The following is a 16395-nucleotide window of genomic DNA, read 5'->3' on the forward strand; positions in this document are numbered from 1 at the left end:
CTAAGATCAAGAATAAATGGAAGAAATAGGAATAATAGGAATGAAAATGTTCTTAAGTAATTTCAAAAGACATACGCATTTACAGAAAATAAAGTCATAAAATGTACTAATACCTTACAAAACTAACTACAATTCTGAATTCCATTTCTCCTCCAAAACAAAAAAGATCAGACAAGATACTTCATGATTAGAAATATGGCTTTTTGGTTGCCACTTTAAAAAAAAAAAAAAGTAATCACCTGGGTGGTAAGAGACTCAAGGTTACATTCATTAATTCAGGCATATAATAAGGTAAATATTATGATCTGCATCCACCAAATGTGCAGACACTACAACATACCATTCCCCTCCCAACAGAAAAATGACTTATTTAGAATCAATAAAGCTTTAAAAAAAAAAATCATTTTTAGTATTTGTTATGTCAAATGTGGATTTCCTCCTATTGGGGAAAGCAATTCCACAGAAAGAGTTTTCTGAAGAAAGTATTTTAAATAGAATAAAAAAATAGAGTAAAGCCCATGTTACCTTTAGACCCAGGGGCCAAAGCAGCCCTTTTGATGGCATAGGTTTTGAGACAACGTTCAAAGGTATCGTCCCAGAGAGCTACTACTCCATCCTTTCCTCCAGTGACAAATCCCTGGGACGGGGGAGGAAAAGGGGGAAAAAAAATTAAAAAAAAAAAAAAAAATCACAAGTTATAATCAATTATTATCTTTCCTTAATTTTTCAGTCATTTCTGCCCATACTGAAAATGGATTATATACAACACTGCAATGCACAGAACCACAGATGTTAGAGATGAAAAGATCAGGAGCAACAAAATGATAGAATTCTCCTCCTGACAAAGGCAGCACAGCTCTGTACAGTCCATGTACACAGGCTGGATTTAAAAGTTCTAACCAATAAACTTCTACCATACTAGAAAAATAATTTAACTGACATACTGAAATGTTTTTCTTGATATTTAGCCTAAATATCCCTTTGGCATTTCACCTCATTACTCCAAGTCAAACTTAATACCACTCACAAAAAAATGATTAATGCTTAAATTGTTCAAATATATGCATATTTGTGACATTCTGTCTTCAAAAATTGTTTAAAGCTATTTAATGAAGCAACAGGTATACTTAATACTGAAATAATTTGTACTTTCCTTTGGAGAACTTAGTTCTTGCAATATGACTAACACATGCTTTGTCCAAAGCTACTATACTGAAACTCAAATATTAGAAGGTGGAATAACTTGGTCTAGCCTAGCAGAACACATACATATACAGAACTTCAAACATACAAGTAATCTAACTGGAACACCCATTCACATTTAAGCACATGCTTAAAGGCTTTACTGAGTCAAAAGAAGTTCAGAATCAGGAGAGAGTACTTTGTGATCTACGTATTGAATGCTTCTACTAGTAGATGGTAATTACAGCACAAAACAGTGAGAGTATGATCTTCTTCCTCTCTCAGAAGCTCACATATTCCATTAAACTTACGGATACTTAAATCAAAAAGTACTTTTATTTATCATAAGTTAATATTATTTCTTTAGTAAGGAGGTCATGAAAAAATTACTGAATAAGATGTCACTGGACCACAAGGGTCTGAGAAACAGCATGCTACATAACAAGAATTAGAGACATGCAGATTCACTGTTTTGAATCTGCACCTCACAAGGCTCTTCTGTAATGGAAATAAAGCCATGGATTCCTGAGTTTGGGAAAGGCCTAACTTAATAGACTTTTTTGTTCAGACATCAAAGAACAATGAGCAGTTTATTTACTTTTTCCAATGCATGCATGCTGAACACAGGACCATCATGTGCTTTAACAGTTTTTATGAGAAACACATCTCTCCAAATACAAACATCCCCTGTGGAAGTTCCAGAGAACGCCATCTCTTCAGTCCAGCCATATACTGCACACATCATTGTATCGGTTCTTCCCAATGCACCTATGCAGCCCTTTCTCCCAATTAGTCCTCCGCCTGGTTCAAACCAAAAAACAAGTCATCAGATGTTTGCTTAGAACTATTTTTCAAAAACTATACAGGCTTACCCAGAGCAACAAGTCCTTTTCTTCTGGTTCACGCATGCTCCCCAAAAAATTGAGCCTGAGAAGAGTTCTCACAAAATAAATTTTTTGTACTATTTGGCTTCTTTCAAGAAAAACAACTTACTTTTAACTTAGTACTTGAATCTGGATTTGAATATACATATACCCACACAGACGTGCAAAGAGGAAGTGCATTTGTAAACTCACACGTAAACACAAAACTTAACATTCACCACACAGTTCATAGAAATTCCTAATGAAATTAACTTGAAAGAAAAAAAAAAAGTTTAAATCTTGATATCCCATGCTTTTCACGATATGTTTTGAGTGAGAGGATTTCTAATTTTATTTTAGAGGTTTGCTATATTGGCCTCTGGATAACAGAAACGTTACAGCTATATACATTTTCAAATTCTTTAAAATACCACATCTAAAATCATTTGACAGGTCTAACGCACGGTAACTTCTGACTAGAAAATCAGATTTATATTTTCACAGTCCTCAGAGAAACTTCATGTGGTATAATACAGAAGCCCCTCAGGATCTGACACTTCATACTGTTCTCGTACTTACAGAGGCAAGGTCTCTGAACCTCTCTGCCATCACTTGGCACTGATGAAAATATAGTCCAAAGCATAGACTTTGGTGTCACTTCTCACATCAAGTGCACCTGCTCTAGTGCAGATTTCAGACACTTGGCATTTGTTAAGGTGCACTGATACTCTAGTCCTCACATTAACACTGCTGAGTGTGTTTCGCGGTGACTGCCTTGCCAGTGTGCCATTGCAGTTTCACACAGATGGGCTGCAGCATTAGAGAAATTTGATTCCTGCTCACTGAGCAATGCCAGAGAGAAAAGAGGCATTTTAAACAATTTCATTTCTTTATTCAAAATCACCATCTCCAGGCTTTTATCATAGTTAAGATTTCTTTCTAAAGAATTCATAGTAATTCGTTCAGTAAATATTCTGACACACTTTGTTCTTTCTATAGATAGCAAGCACAATTGTTAAAATTAATAATTTATATAGATTTCAACAGCTTGCTCTCAGGCAACCTTGATTAATTTCTGTTGGAGCCAGAACTGAGAAAACTAGTGTCATTTTTTTAATCACAGACTTTTCTCTCCACAATTAATCTCTATCAAGGACTCAGGTGAGTTGATGTGCACAAATTCTACATGAATAATTAGAACATTCTTAGCAGATAAGCTAGCTTTCTGTAGCACATGTCTTTATATACGTTTTGAGGTTTGAAGCAATGAAGTTCATACTAATACCAGGGAATGGATTTTTCACTCTTCAAAATTTTTCAAGCAGATAAAGCAAGCTGCTTTACCTTGGTTTTTAATTGTCAAGTTCAACAGAGGTATCTAAACAAACAGGTCTCAACTGGCACATGTATCCCCTTCAAGTACTTTGTCTGAATTTTTCTATGTGGATTTTTATAACCTTAAATTTATTTATATTTGTGCCTCTTTATAACATACATGTTCTAAAAACTGTTCTACTTCCAAAAACTGTTCTACAATTTTAGAGCAACTCTAACATTGTCAGATGTGCTACGTTATTATTAGATATAAAATCAGACAGTAGGAAATCCAGGGTCCTTTCTACTTGCGTAGCTATAGCTCCATGGCAAACTTATCTTAAAATGAATTCCCACTACTGCCATAATGCCAATTAATATTATTTCTACTAGGTCAAAGCTAACTTAGAGAGATACACAGAGAAAGCACTTGCCTTTTATGCATGAAACATACTGTAAGAGATGCAATATTTATACTTTAAGTAACAGAAAACGCTGTAATTCTGAAAAGTTGCCTTACCTGCTCTACGCCAGAATTTCATGTGTTTAATTCCAACTGTAATCAATTTATCAGGCATATAAGGATTAATCTTAACAACAAAAATCTTATCTTTGCTTCCCCTGAAATGCAAAGCAAAATATTTTAAATAAAAATATAACTATTCATATTTTTAAACAGGTTTTGGTTTGGGATTTTTTGGCTAATGTATACCTTCTTTATCTTGCGAACATTTACTTCCAAATCATTAACAATAATTTATTATGAGGAGGAGGAAAGCCAAAGAACTAACATGCCAAGTCCTGTCCTATTTTCATTACCCTTCAGTTTCCAAAGCAGGTGAGTAATTATGTTACTTCAGAAATCCACTAAGTGGCATTTTCTTTGAAAAAGAGTATGTATTTGCATTAAGTTTAGGTATATGGCATTTAGACCTCTGACAGCTCATAATGAAACTGAAAGGTGTAAAGTTGTAAATCTTACTTAAAAGTCTCTCGTTTTGAAAATAAATTGCCATTCTCATCCACCTTTTAATTGTTTTTTTTATTTTTCTTGCTAGACTAAAACATATGCTGCTATATAAATTTTAAATGGAGATTTCAGTTTTTAGAAAACATCAAAACTTGTGTGTTTTAGATTTCTTACTATGCTTCTATAGAACCAATGTTTTGCTTCAGTCCTATAGTTTGAAAACCAGCTTTCAACTATGTTTGCTACCTGTGCAAGGAAAGAGTAGCTTATAGTAGGGTTTTCTTTTCTTTAAAGTGCAGAAGAGCTTCTAATCCTTAATTTTTGCTCCCTGTTTAAGAGTGGCAATAACCTTTTACCTTCTGTGATTTTCAGACCACTAAATGAACTAGTAACAAAAAGCATGAGCCAGTTTCTTTCCAAACTCACACCATAATCTTCCAAGTATAGGTGCTGCTCTCAAAAATTGTATTCAGTTCCTCTGAGTAGGTAGAAGGAAAAGCACTCCAGAAACTAAATCCAGTTTAAACTGGTTAAAGTTTGATTAAAAAAAAAAAGAATTAAGTGAGATTGGTGGGTTCAGAGAGTAGAGGGAATTAAAAAAAAAAAACCAAAAAACAAAACCAAAAACCAAAACACACTTGAAAGGCAGACAAGTGAAAGGCCTAAACCAGTATCTTCAGAGAAGCCAAGCTAACCGGGCTTCTGACAAATAACAGTGACAAATATTCAGGATTTTCATGCCTTGGTGGATAAGAAATTCAGAGCGTGTTTAAAAAGAAAATGAGAGTAAATGTCATTGAAGAGCAATACTCAATGGATAAAAAGGAAGTTGATACTTTAAAAATTGTATCTGCAGAGAAAAAATCCCTTTCAAACCTACGCAGAACAATATTTAGAGTACAGATACTGAATCCAGGCAGAGAGGGGAAAAGCCCACTCACATTACTGCTCTATTTGAAGTAGTAGATCCTGAGAAACAACAAAGTCAAACGTTTCAAAAACATGACTCAGCATCAGAAATCAGATTCTATCTTGTAGATTAAAACGCTATTTAATAAACGTGTATGAAATAATCGTGCAGAGTCAAAGAAACTTCAAAAATATTTAACCTTTGGAGGTTATTTAGTCCAACTTCCTGTTCAAAGCAGACTAACTTCAAAGTTAGATTAGGCTGCTCAGGACTCAGAAAGGAAAAGGAAAGAACCTTGAAGAAAAGAGAACTGAGTAAAACAGCTGCAAACAACTATCCCAAGGAAGACATGACCTCTGATGAAAAAGATCTGAAAAGCAGAGCATACATCTCTGGGAGGGCCAACAGAAGTGCATGGAGTGAATTTTAAAGAAATTATTTTGGAACACATCACATAAATAAACAAAAATCAGCTCTGTCTTCTATGTCTTCTTTCTTCACCAGTTGAGCTGTCACTGTAAGAATTCTTGTTGACTCTATCAGAGCTTCAGTTTTTTCTTCCAAAGAAAGTTTTAAGGCTGTGCTAGATGTTATCGCCTGCATCACTTAAGTGATAGAAACTGCTAATTTATTAGAGAACTATTATTCTTTAAAGAATATATTTTGCTTACTGTCATTTGAGAGTAAACCCAGGTACAAATTTTAAAACAAAGTTAAATTCCTACCTTACTGCTGAAAGCTTTTCTCCTTTCTTCCAATCCCAGAGTACAATAGTGTGATTGTCATCTATTCCAACAGAAGCCAATCGTTTCCCATCCGCTAGAAAAATAAATTTATGATTAAGAGAGTACATAGATAATATTATGTTGCAATAATAAGAAACCATACTAAAGAATATTATAGCTTCACAAATATTATAATAATGTACAAACAGGTAAATAACTGTATGACATGTGCCTAGAGGCACATCTGTCATCTGTTTGCTTTTAACTTGAGTGGTCAGTTGGATGGAGTTTAGGACTTCAAGTTACCCTGTCTAAAAATTGCACTTAGATCCTCTGTGTTTGTAGCAAATCCTTTGTTCATCTAGCTGCTGACATAGTTGCACAAAAACCTTCATCACAGGTTGTACTGTGAGAATTTTCTGTTCACTCTGAAAATCCCTGTTCAGGGAAAGGAAAGCACTGAAGCAATACCATGAAGTTTATGTAATATCCTTAAACTTAGTAATAGTGTGAAGTCTTTGAGCAGCTCTGACACGTATCCCACATTAACCTCCAAGAAAAAAGTTATTTGTGCTCACTTGTGATCAACAACTTTCTGACATGTATCCATCTTTGAAATTGCTATGCATCCATGCCAGAATTTGGGAAATGAGATTCACATCTTGAAAAAGGTGAACCAAAGACGGGTAAGAACCATCAAAGACCCCAAACTACTCATCTCTGTGATCACACATCTTCACTGTGAGGTTAGACATCCTATCTAGGAAATCCAAACCATTAAAGAATGAATAGAAGCCAGTGGAGAAAGGGAAATTTAACATTGGTACAGGAATTCAATGTGTGGGGTGCAAAAACCTCAAAAAATTTAACTGACAGTCTCTTATGTTAGTATAGGGTGGAGAGAAGGGCTGGGTTTCTGCCCAGAACTCCATAACTGGATTTTCTGAATTTATCAGTGTGCTACTCAATTGGCTTGCAGGATTTAATTAAAAAGAAAAAAAAAAGTGCAGACCTGATCAATTTGCTCAAAAATTCTCTTACACAGTTGTACTGCAGACACAACAGTCAATATCCATGCTCCTGCCTCATACAACCAAAAGAAATTCCAAAGTAATCAGCTCAGCTATTAAATGACACAGAACCTGTTCTTGCATTTCCTGATGTGCAAGACTCCACAGGAGCTCTTTTTAAAGAATGATCGCTTGAAGACAGCCTCTCCCATTCGACATTGATCACTGAAGAATATTTTTAATACAGTATCTTCACTGTAAAGGAATTCCCACTTGCTCATTAGAACTGATTTTCTGTATTTTCCACAAAAGGAAAATAGTATATAAATAAATAAATAAATACATACATAAACACTTATTACCTGAAAAATCAACAGCACAAACACCGTACTGGTGATAGCCCTTTAATACTGAGAGTGGTTTTATTGTTTCTGTATCCCAAATGTGTATTGAGGAATCTCGACCAACCTGAAAGTATACATATTTATAACCATTTTTTTTTCATTTCTCAGTTACTTCACACAGTTGTTTAGAAGTATAATATTGACAAATACTTTAAAAAGTATTTGAAAAAATTTACAGTGATAAAATTTGCCTAGTATTACTTCTGCCTGGCTGGCAGTATATTATTCCTTCTCTGGCTTTACAAATACCACTGCCCAGCTGGCTCCTTCTTCCCTCCAAAGAACTTAGGCATATTAATCACAATTAACTAGAGTCCTCTTGGGTGGGGGGAAAACCCTTCATTGATTGCACTGTGGCATATTTATTCCATCAATCATTTCAATTCAAGCATTCCCTGTCTAAAAATAAAAGGTTATTTTTATTGCTAGTATGTAAGCTACTCTATGTTTGAGAAATCAAGGTGACTTCTGTTGCTTTCTGGTGTCATTACAAGTCCCTATAAATCAGATTCTAATGCACTGATACCTGTGCAGTAGTCTCCACTAGAATGGCACTAATGCAGGTAACTAGAACTTGGTAAGAAATGGAATATAGCTTATTCAACTATGTACAAGCATTGTTAGTCAATATGTACAAGATTATTTGCTATTCCAAAGGTTTTGCACCTCAGGACACAAAAAAGGGCTGCCAAACTAGAGGAACACTCTCCTGCGTTTAAGGCCAGGGGCAGAACTCAAGAAAACTAGGATCTGTCTCTGGTTTTGCCACAAATTTAATATGTGATGTTTGCAAAGCTTTTCATAACGTCAGTTATCAAGAAAATCTGTTTGCAGACTTGCAGAACCAGTGTTGCATGGGGAATTTTATTACTGTACTACCTAATTTCTGCAGGTAATGTAGTACACAACAACATAAACTGGTGTACATATAAACCAGTATATAATGGAGTGTATCTTTCTGTTGATAGCATAAGGTATTTTAAAATATAGTAAATCCAGGCACATTTTTATTTATAGTCTTTACTACTCCAAAATTAAATAGAATCAATTCTCACATTTAGGGCTTTAATCTCTAAACTGACCTGCAAATTTATGTTCATCTCAAACATTTTTACACAAATTAAGGGCATTAGAAGCAAAATTTATTTCTATTAAAAATTTCAGTTCACGTTCTCCAATTTATTATATAACAACAACAACGATAACGACAATAATATTGATAATAATTAAAAAAGCTTGGAATATCAAATTAAACCTTCAAGTCCTGCTGTATAAACATTTATGGGAAGAGATGTTTGTCAGAAAACTTGAGTGAAAAAAATTTACCTGAATTACTGTCTGGCAAAAGATAAAATGAACTACTATAAATACTTTAGCAACATACATACCTGTGTTGCATGTACAAACAGCAAACAGTTTGGCTACAGGTGATAACCAAAAACATAATGCATGAAACTGAAATGCCAGAATGTAATAACTGCTAACTTCATGTTATGTAATACATGAATGTAATAATAACATAGCTAACTTCAAAACTAAGATACTAAAAAAATTTTAATTGCACATTTCCTCCACTTGTTATCATGAAAAAGCAACATAATGCTGAATAAAAAATATGAATCTATTCTTAAATAAAAAAGTTCAAAAAACCTATCAACTAAAGACTCTTACCAGAATTAACATAAAGAACTAGAAAAACCACTTATGTTGCAGTTTTTTAACACGATTCCATCTGCAACAGAAATGCATTCCTTCACCTGAATAAATGTAGACTGGACTTCCTTCCTCCAAAATAGGCTTTTCTAAATTCAGTAGTAACAACTTCAGTTTCTTATTGCAGATAAGCACACATCCTACCTGGCCTGTTGCCACATAGTCCTTTAAGGGATGAATAGCAAGGCAAAGAATGTCATCATCATGACCTAGATAAAAGCGCTGTATGTTCTGCTGTCGATTGTACACCACTCCCACTGCTGCAACATGGTATACAATTTCACCCGTCTGAGTGTAAAATAAATTGCTTCGACAGTCGTAACCTCTGTAACTAATTAAAGAAAAAAAGTTTGTTCATCAAGGTCATTACCATATATACTGAAACTTTGAGACAAAATTATGCAAGATGCATTCTGCACATGTAAAGACTCAAGATTACTTACCAATTACCATTTTGGTGTTTTAAGATCATTAACATATTTTCCCAAAGGAATACCAATTTATCAATTCCATTTATTATTCAGATATCAGTACTACTAGCATTAGTTTGAAAGTGGCTGCTATTTAATAGTTACTGTCCACAGCTAGTTTAGAAAAGGAAGTAATAACTAGTACTTACTAGACCAGTAATTACCAGACCACGTGGAGAATTCAGGCATGCAACATGTAATTAAATGAAATAGCCAAAACTAATGCTTTGGACATTTTCTATCTCTTACTGCTCAAAAATCAGGCAGCAAAAGGTTCCACAAGAATGCGGACCTCAACCCCAGAGGCACGGGTACGTGAGCGGCAAGGAAAAACAATCACAAAAAAGGGTTCTTCCAGGAAAATTACTGCTCCAGTTTCCAGTGAGCAGTTCCCCAGACAGAGCAGAAGGGCTGATTTTACTTCCAATCTTAATCAAGGGACTTTTGATTCACATTTACAAGAAGTGAACCACAAATAGTATGACCAGTGTTAGAGGGGCCCTGCCTGCAGCCAGCTGGAGGAAGGGGACAACCGGGTTTACTGGACTGCGTGGATTCCATGGCCTGGAACATCAGACGCACAGGAGTAGAAGGCTCTAGTGGACACCGGTGCACAGTGCACCCTAATGCCATCAAGTTATACAGGGGCAGAACCCATTTGTATTTCTGGAGTGACAGGGGGATCCCAACAGCTCCAGTATTGGAGGCCGAAGAGAGCCTCACCGGGAATGAGTGGCAGAGGCACCCCATTGTGACTGGCCCAGAGGCTCCGTGCATCCTTGGCATATACTACCTCAGGAGAGGGTATTTCAAGGACCCAAAAGGGTACTGGTGGGCTTTTGGTATAGCTGCTTTGGAGACAGAGGAAATTAAACAGCTGTCCACCTTGCCCGGTCTGTCAGAGGACCCGTCTGTTGTGGGGTTGCTGAGCGTCAATGAACAACGGGTGCCAATCGCTACCACAACTGCACCGGCAGCAATATCGCACCAACCGAGACTCCCGGATTCCCATCCATAACCTGATTCGTCGACTGGAGAGCCAGGGAGTGATCAGCAAGACTCGCTCACCCTTTAACAGTCCCATATGGCCAGTGCGAAAGTCTAATGGGGAGTGGAGACTAACAGTGGGCTATCGTGGCCTGAACGAAGTTACACCACCGCTGAGTGCTGCCATGCCAGACATGCTAGAACTTCAATACGAACTGGAGTCAAAGGCAGCCAAGTGGTATGCCACAACTGACATCGCTAATGCGTTTTTCTCAATCCCTTTGGCAGCAGAGTGCAGGCCACAGCTTGCTTTCACTTGGAGGGGTGTTCACTTGGAATCAACAGCCCCACGGATGGAAACACAGCCCCACCATTTGCCATGGACTGATCCAGAACAGGGTGAAGCTCCAGAACATCTGCAGTATACTGATGACATCATTGTGTGGGGCAACACAGCAGAAGACATTTTTGAGAAAGAGAAGAAAATAGTCCAAATCCTTCTGAAGGCCGGTTTCACCATCAAACAAAGCAAGGTCAAGGGACCTGCACTGGACATCCAGTTTTTAGGAATAAAATGGCAAGATGGACATCATCAGATCCCAATGGATGTGATCAACAAAATAACAGTCATGTCTCCACCAACTAACAAAAAGAAAACAGAAGCTTTCTTGGGCATTGTGGGTTTTTTGAGAATGCATATTCCAAATTACAGTCAGATCGTAAGCCCTCTCTATCGAGTGACCCGGAAGAAGAATGCTTTCACATGGGGTCCTGAGCAACGACAAGCCTTTGAAAATGTTAAACAGGGGAATAGTTCATGCTGTAGACCTTGGGCCAGTCCGGGCAGGGCAGGATGTAAAAAAAATGTGCTCTACACTGCAGCCAAGGAGAATGGCCCTACCTGGAGCCTCTGGCAGAAAGCACCAGGGGAGATGTGAGGTCGACCCCTAGGGTTTTCGAGTTGGGGATACAGAGGATCCCAGGCCTGCTGTACTCCAAGAGATATTGGCAGCGTATGAAGGAGTTTGAGCTGCTTCAGAAGTGATTGGTACTGAAGCACAGCTCCTCCTGGCACCCTGACTGCCAGTGCTCTGGGCTGGATGTTCTAAGGGAGGGTCCCCTGCACACATCATGCAACTGATCCTACGTGGAGTAAGTGGGTTGCACTAATCACGCAACAAGCTCGAACAGGAAACCCCAGTCGCTCAGGAATCTTGGAAGTGATCGTGGACTGGCCAGAAGGCAAAGATTTCGGAATATCACCAGAGGAAGAGATGACACGTGCTGAAGATGTCCCACTATAATAAACTGTGAGAAAATGAGAAGCAACATGCTCTGTCATATTGTGGGAGAGGACCCTGTCGATAGGTCCTGTCGTATTGTGGGAAAGCATCGGAGGTGGAAGGCTGCTGTATGGAGCCCTATACAACTATTCACAGAAAGAGCTGAAGGAGAAAGTGAATCGAGTCAGTTTGCAGAGGTGAAAGCCATCCAGCTAGTTTTAGACATTGCTGACAAGAAAAATGGCCAGTACTTTATCTCACTACTGACTCACGGATGCTGGCAAATGCCCTGTGGGGTGGTTGCACCAGCGGAAGCACAGCAGCGCAGAGGCAAACCCATCTGGGCTGCTGCGTTGTGGCAAGATATTGCTGCCCGGGTAGAGAACTTGGTTGTAAAAGTACATCACGTAGATGTTCACGTACCCAAGAGTCAGGCCACTGAAGAACATCAAAACAACCAGCAGGTGGATCAGCTGCTAAGATTGAAGCGGCTCAGGTAGATCTGGACTGGCAACATAAGTGTGCATTATTTATAGCTCGGTTGGGCCCATGACACCTCAGGCCATCAAGGAAGAGATGCAACATATAGATGGGCTCGTGATCAAGGCGTGGACTTGACCATGGACACTATTGCACAGCTTATCCATGAATGTGAAACATGCGCTGCGATCAAACAAGCCAAGCAGTTATAGCCTCTCTGGTGTGGAGGGAGATGGCTGAAATATAAATATGGGGAGGCCTGGCAGATTGATTATATCACACTCTCACAAACCCGCCAAGGCAAGTGCCATGTGCTTACAATGGTGGAAGCAACCACCGCATGGCTGGAAACATATCCCGTGCCCCATGCCACCACCTGGAACACTAGCCTGGGCCTTGAAAAGCCACCCCAGAAAGAACTGAGTCAGACAACAGGACTCATTTCCGAAACAACCTCATAGACACCTGGGACAAAGAGCATGGCATTGAGTGGGTATATCACATGTATGATGTTAATTGCTGTATAATACTGTATGTCATCAGTTTTATGGTGGTTATATGCCATATCAATGGTACTACAGTAAGAATTGCACAGATTAATGAAGAACGAACCTTGATGAAACTGAGCAAAGTGCAGCGATGGTAGAACAGGAAAAGAGCAAAGGTGATGGAACCAGAACTGGCTTCAGCATGCAACAGTCCAACACCACACACCATCTCTCCTGCCCTGAAAGACTGTTATGACAGATGGAGCCCAAAGTCATGGACTACATGAACTCAATGGACATTTTAGAGGGAGGGCCCATAGACTAAGGGAATGATATCTGTGTGTACATACCAAAAGATAGGAAAAGTGGTGGTGATTAATTGGAACGTATTGGAAAGTGTGGGACCTGGGCATGACGTAGATGGTATAGAATAAGGGGTGGATACCGTCCTGGTTTTGGCTGTGACAGAGTTAATTTTTTTTTCCTAGTAGCTGGCATAGTGCTGTGTTTTGGATTTAGTATGAGAATAATGTTGATAACACACTGATGTTTTAGTTGTTGCTAAGTAGTGCTGACACTAGTAAAAAGGACTTTTCAGCTTCCCATGCTCTGCCAGTGAGAATCTGGGAGGGGGCACAGGCAGGACAGGTGACCCGAACTGGCCAAAGGGATATTCCATACCATATGATGCCAAGCTCAGTATGTAAACTGAGGGGAGCTGGCCGGGGGGTGGCAACCGCTGCTTGGAGACTGGCTGGGCATCAGTCAGTGGGGTGGTGAACAACTGCATTGTGCATCACTTATTTTGTATATTCTTTTATCGTTGTTATTATTATTTGTTATTATTATTATTGTTTTCCCTTTGTTTTCTGTCCTATTAAGCTGTCTTTATCTCAACCCACAAATTGTACTTTTTTTTTTTTTTTTTTTTCCTGATTCTCTCATCCTACTGCAGGGGGTGGGGGAGTGAGCAAATGGCTGTGTGGTGTTTAGCTGCCTGCTGGGTTAAACCACAACACACAGATATCATAAAACTGAAAGTTTCTGGAAACTTGCTAACAGAAAACAAATACATCAATCTTCTTCCAGATTAGTTTCTTTTTTGAAGGAAAAACCTGTCTCCTTTCTGTACCGATACAGCAACTGGCATGAGTAGGCCAATTCCCAACTGAGTTCTGTATGCACTATCACAGTATGCACATTTCTTCCTAGGTGTGATTAAGATTCAGTACCCCATAAAAACCAAAGGTGGCATTTTCAAAAAGGCTAGGGTCCTACTTTCAGAAGTAATTTAAGAGGCTCAGAAACCTAAAAAACGTTAAACAAACAAGCAAGTCCTCAATTAGTGTTTTTAATAATGCAGTCAATGGAGATAACATTTAAAAATGCGAAACGTAAATTCATTCCTTCCTTTCTTCTGGTATAAACAATACTCCATATACAGGTGACACATCCTGTTTCTATGCTATTAATTCCCCAGCTAATGTCTTCCTCTTCCTTCTTCTGTTCTTACAGATCTTCCCTAAATCAATGTTTTAATTATTTCACAAAGATGCAGGCAAAATCTGCCTACATTTCTAAATATATAGTTAAATTTACAGGAAGGGAATGACACTTGAATGTGTTTGAATTGGCCATGAATGATCTTTATTTAGGGATCATAAGGCTCTATGTAAGTATTTTTGCATCCAGCTTCTAATTGAACTAGTTGGAAAAAAGCCCTGAGAATGGTCAGCAAGTCATTCCTGGCAAACAAAATAACTAAACTTTCACCATCAGCAAGTGCAAATTAACAGAAATCTCTAACGTCTATGTTATACTTCTCATGGTATTAACTTCTTTGCTTAATTAAAAGCATGTATCATCAGAACAAATTACATTATTTTTAAGAGAGAAAACAAATGCAGGATCTTTTTGCAACAGTGCAGGTCTTTAAATTATTGTATCAGACAAAGATACATACCAGTAAGTGTCATACACAAAATGAATTGGATAGCATTAAGGCAATTTCTGCATATGAGACACTTAAAGGTTTAAATGACACAGAAATTACGCAGTCCAGGTAGAAAAGTCTTTCATAAAATTATATATAGCGTTCCTTGTGTGCATTGTGCAACCACACGCACTGGTCAAGTAATGAATCTTTAAGATTGTTGACCAACTTTAGCTTAATTAATACTATTCTGAAAGCTCCAGCCATGGATCCATGTTCACAAATACTAGACCTGCTCATTACTGGAAAACACCACAGCACGTATCTGGAGCAGGTTTGAACACACTATTTCTGTTGGCTCACCTACACTACACACAATGGTACTTATGTCAGATCATACGTGATTAGAGAAAAATTTCTAAAATCATCTCACAAACTTTTTAAACAGACCAGCAGATGGTCGAGGCCCAGTCCTCCCCAGATGCAGAACACTGCATTTCCCCTTTTTGAAGTTCATAAGATTCCTCCCTGCCCAGTTCTCTAGCCTGTCCAGGTCCCTCTCAATGGCAGCACAGCCACCCGGTCTACTGGCCAGTCCTCCCAGTTTTGTACTGTCTGTGATACTGTGAAGTCCAAAGCTGGGTCTTATTAGATCACGAACAAGCAAAGTGAACTTCTTAAAGCAGCAAAACCTGTGATAGCACAGAAATAAAAGCTTTGAAGTAAGTCTCCCTCCAACCCACTGTTTAGACTGGTACTCACAGGCAGGTTCTTAACTTCAGGTTTGGTCCCAATCCAGCAACTTTTCAGTGTCTCCTGAGTTACTCTTCCTTCAAGGTCTCTAGAAAAATCTCTCTTTCCATTAGGTCTGAGGCTCAGCTATACATCTGCTCCCTGCTCTTCTCAGTGACCAACAATTTAGACTCTTAATACAGGTGCAGACTCTTCAGTCATGTTTCACACTCCCTCCCTCCATCCATATCTTTCACTAACAACTTCCCCCAGCAGCAACATGCATAGGTGTTTTGAAGCTGATTTCTGCCTGACCCAACGTGCTGCCTGCTTGCCCTGCCTGGCTGTGCTGCACCCTTCTTTGATGTCCAGCCACTCATTTTTAAAGGGACATAATATACAATGACCTACAGTAACTATGAAGAAAGAAAACAAAAATAACCTATCACACTATGCAACATCAACAGTTTAAGGACATGACAACATTCAGTGGGGGGCAAGGCAGGCACAGTGCCAAAGAAGATACCTGTACCTACTGCCACTCAGACGTCATTTGCCTGTGCTTCGCTGACTCTGCACTGTGATCTATTAAAAATACTGGATTTCCTTTGCAAGCACAGAATAATAAAAATATGCACCCTAAATGAGAATATTTTAAAAAGCAGCTACGAAAATATGTATGCTGAAAGAAACAATGCTTTAGAAATACTGGACATTGAGCAATTTCTTAAAAGCTTAGCAGTCACTTAATAAAAGTAAAAAGCATTAAGACAGCAAAAGGGTCTCAGATCCTTCTAGCTGCAACCCAGAAATTCAGAATTCTTGCAGCCCTTGTCATAACAATTGTCTATATACTGTAAGTTAATCATAGTGAAACTGAGTACGTTAATGCCGTATTTCACCAAAACATCCAAAATGTATCTAGGATGCA

The 16395-nt window shown here is 38.4% G+C and overlaps 1 protein-coding gene across 1 annotated transcript in view; it reads right to left on the reverse strand.

Annotated features, from left to right (window-relative positions):
* Window positions 1-16395, reverse strand: part of EML5 (EMAP like 5) — a 114152-nt gene that overhangs the window by 45379 nt on the left and 52378 nt on the right. The window contains 6 exon segments of the mRNA XM_075711926.1: window positions 526-637; window positions 1781-1983; window positions 3880-3980; window positions 5965-6058; window positions 7337-7442; window positions 9236-9422. Coding sequence (XP_075568041.1) covers window positions 526-637; window positions 1781-1983; window positions 3880-3980; window positions 5965-6058; window positions 7337-7442; window positions 9236-9422 — 803 coding nt within the window.

Source organism: Pelecanus crispus, chromosome 6 (genome assembly GCF_030463565.1).
Source record: "Pelecanus crispus isolate bPelCri1 chromosome 6, bPelCri1.pri, whole genome shotgun sequence".
NCBI classification, from domain to species: domain Eukaryota; kingdom Metazoa; phylum Chordata; class Aves; order Pelecaniformes; family Pelecanidae; genus Pelecanus; species Pelecanus crispus.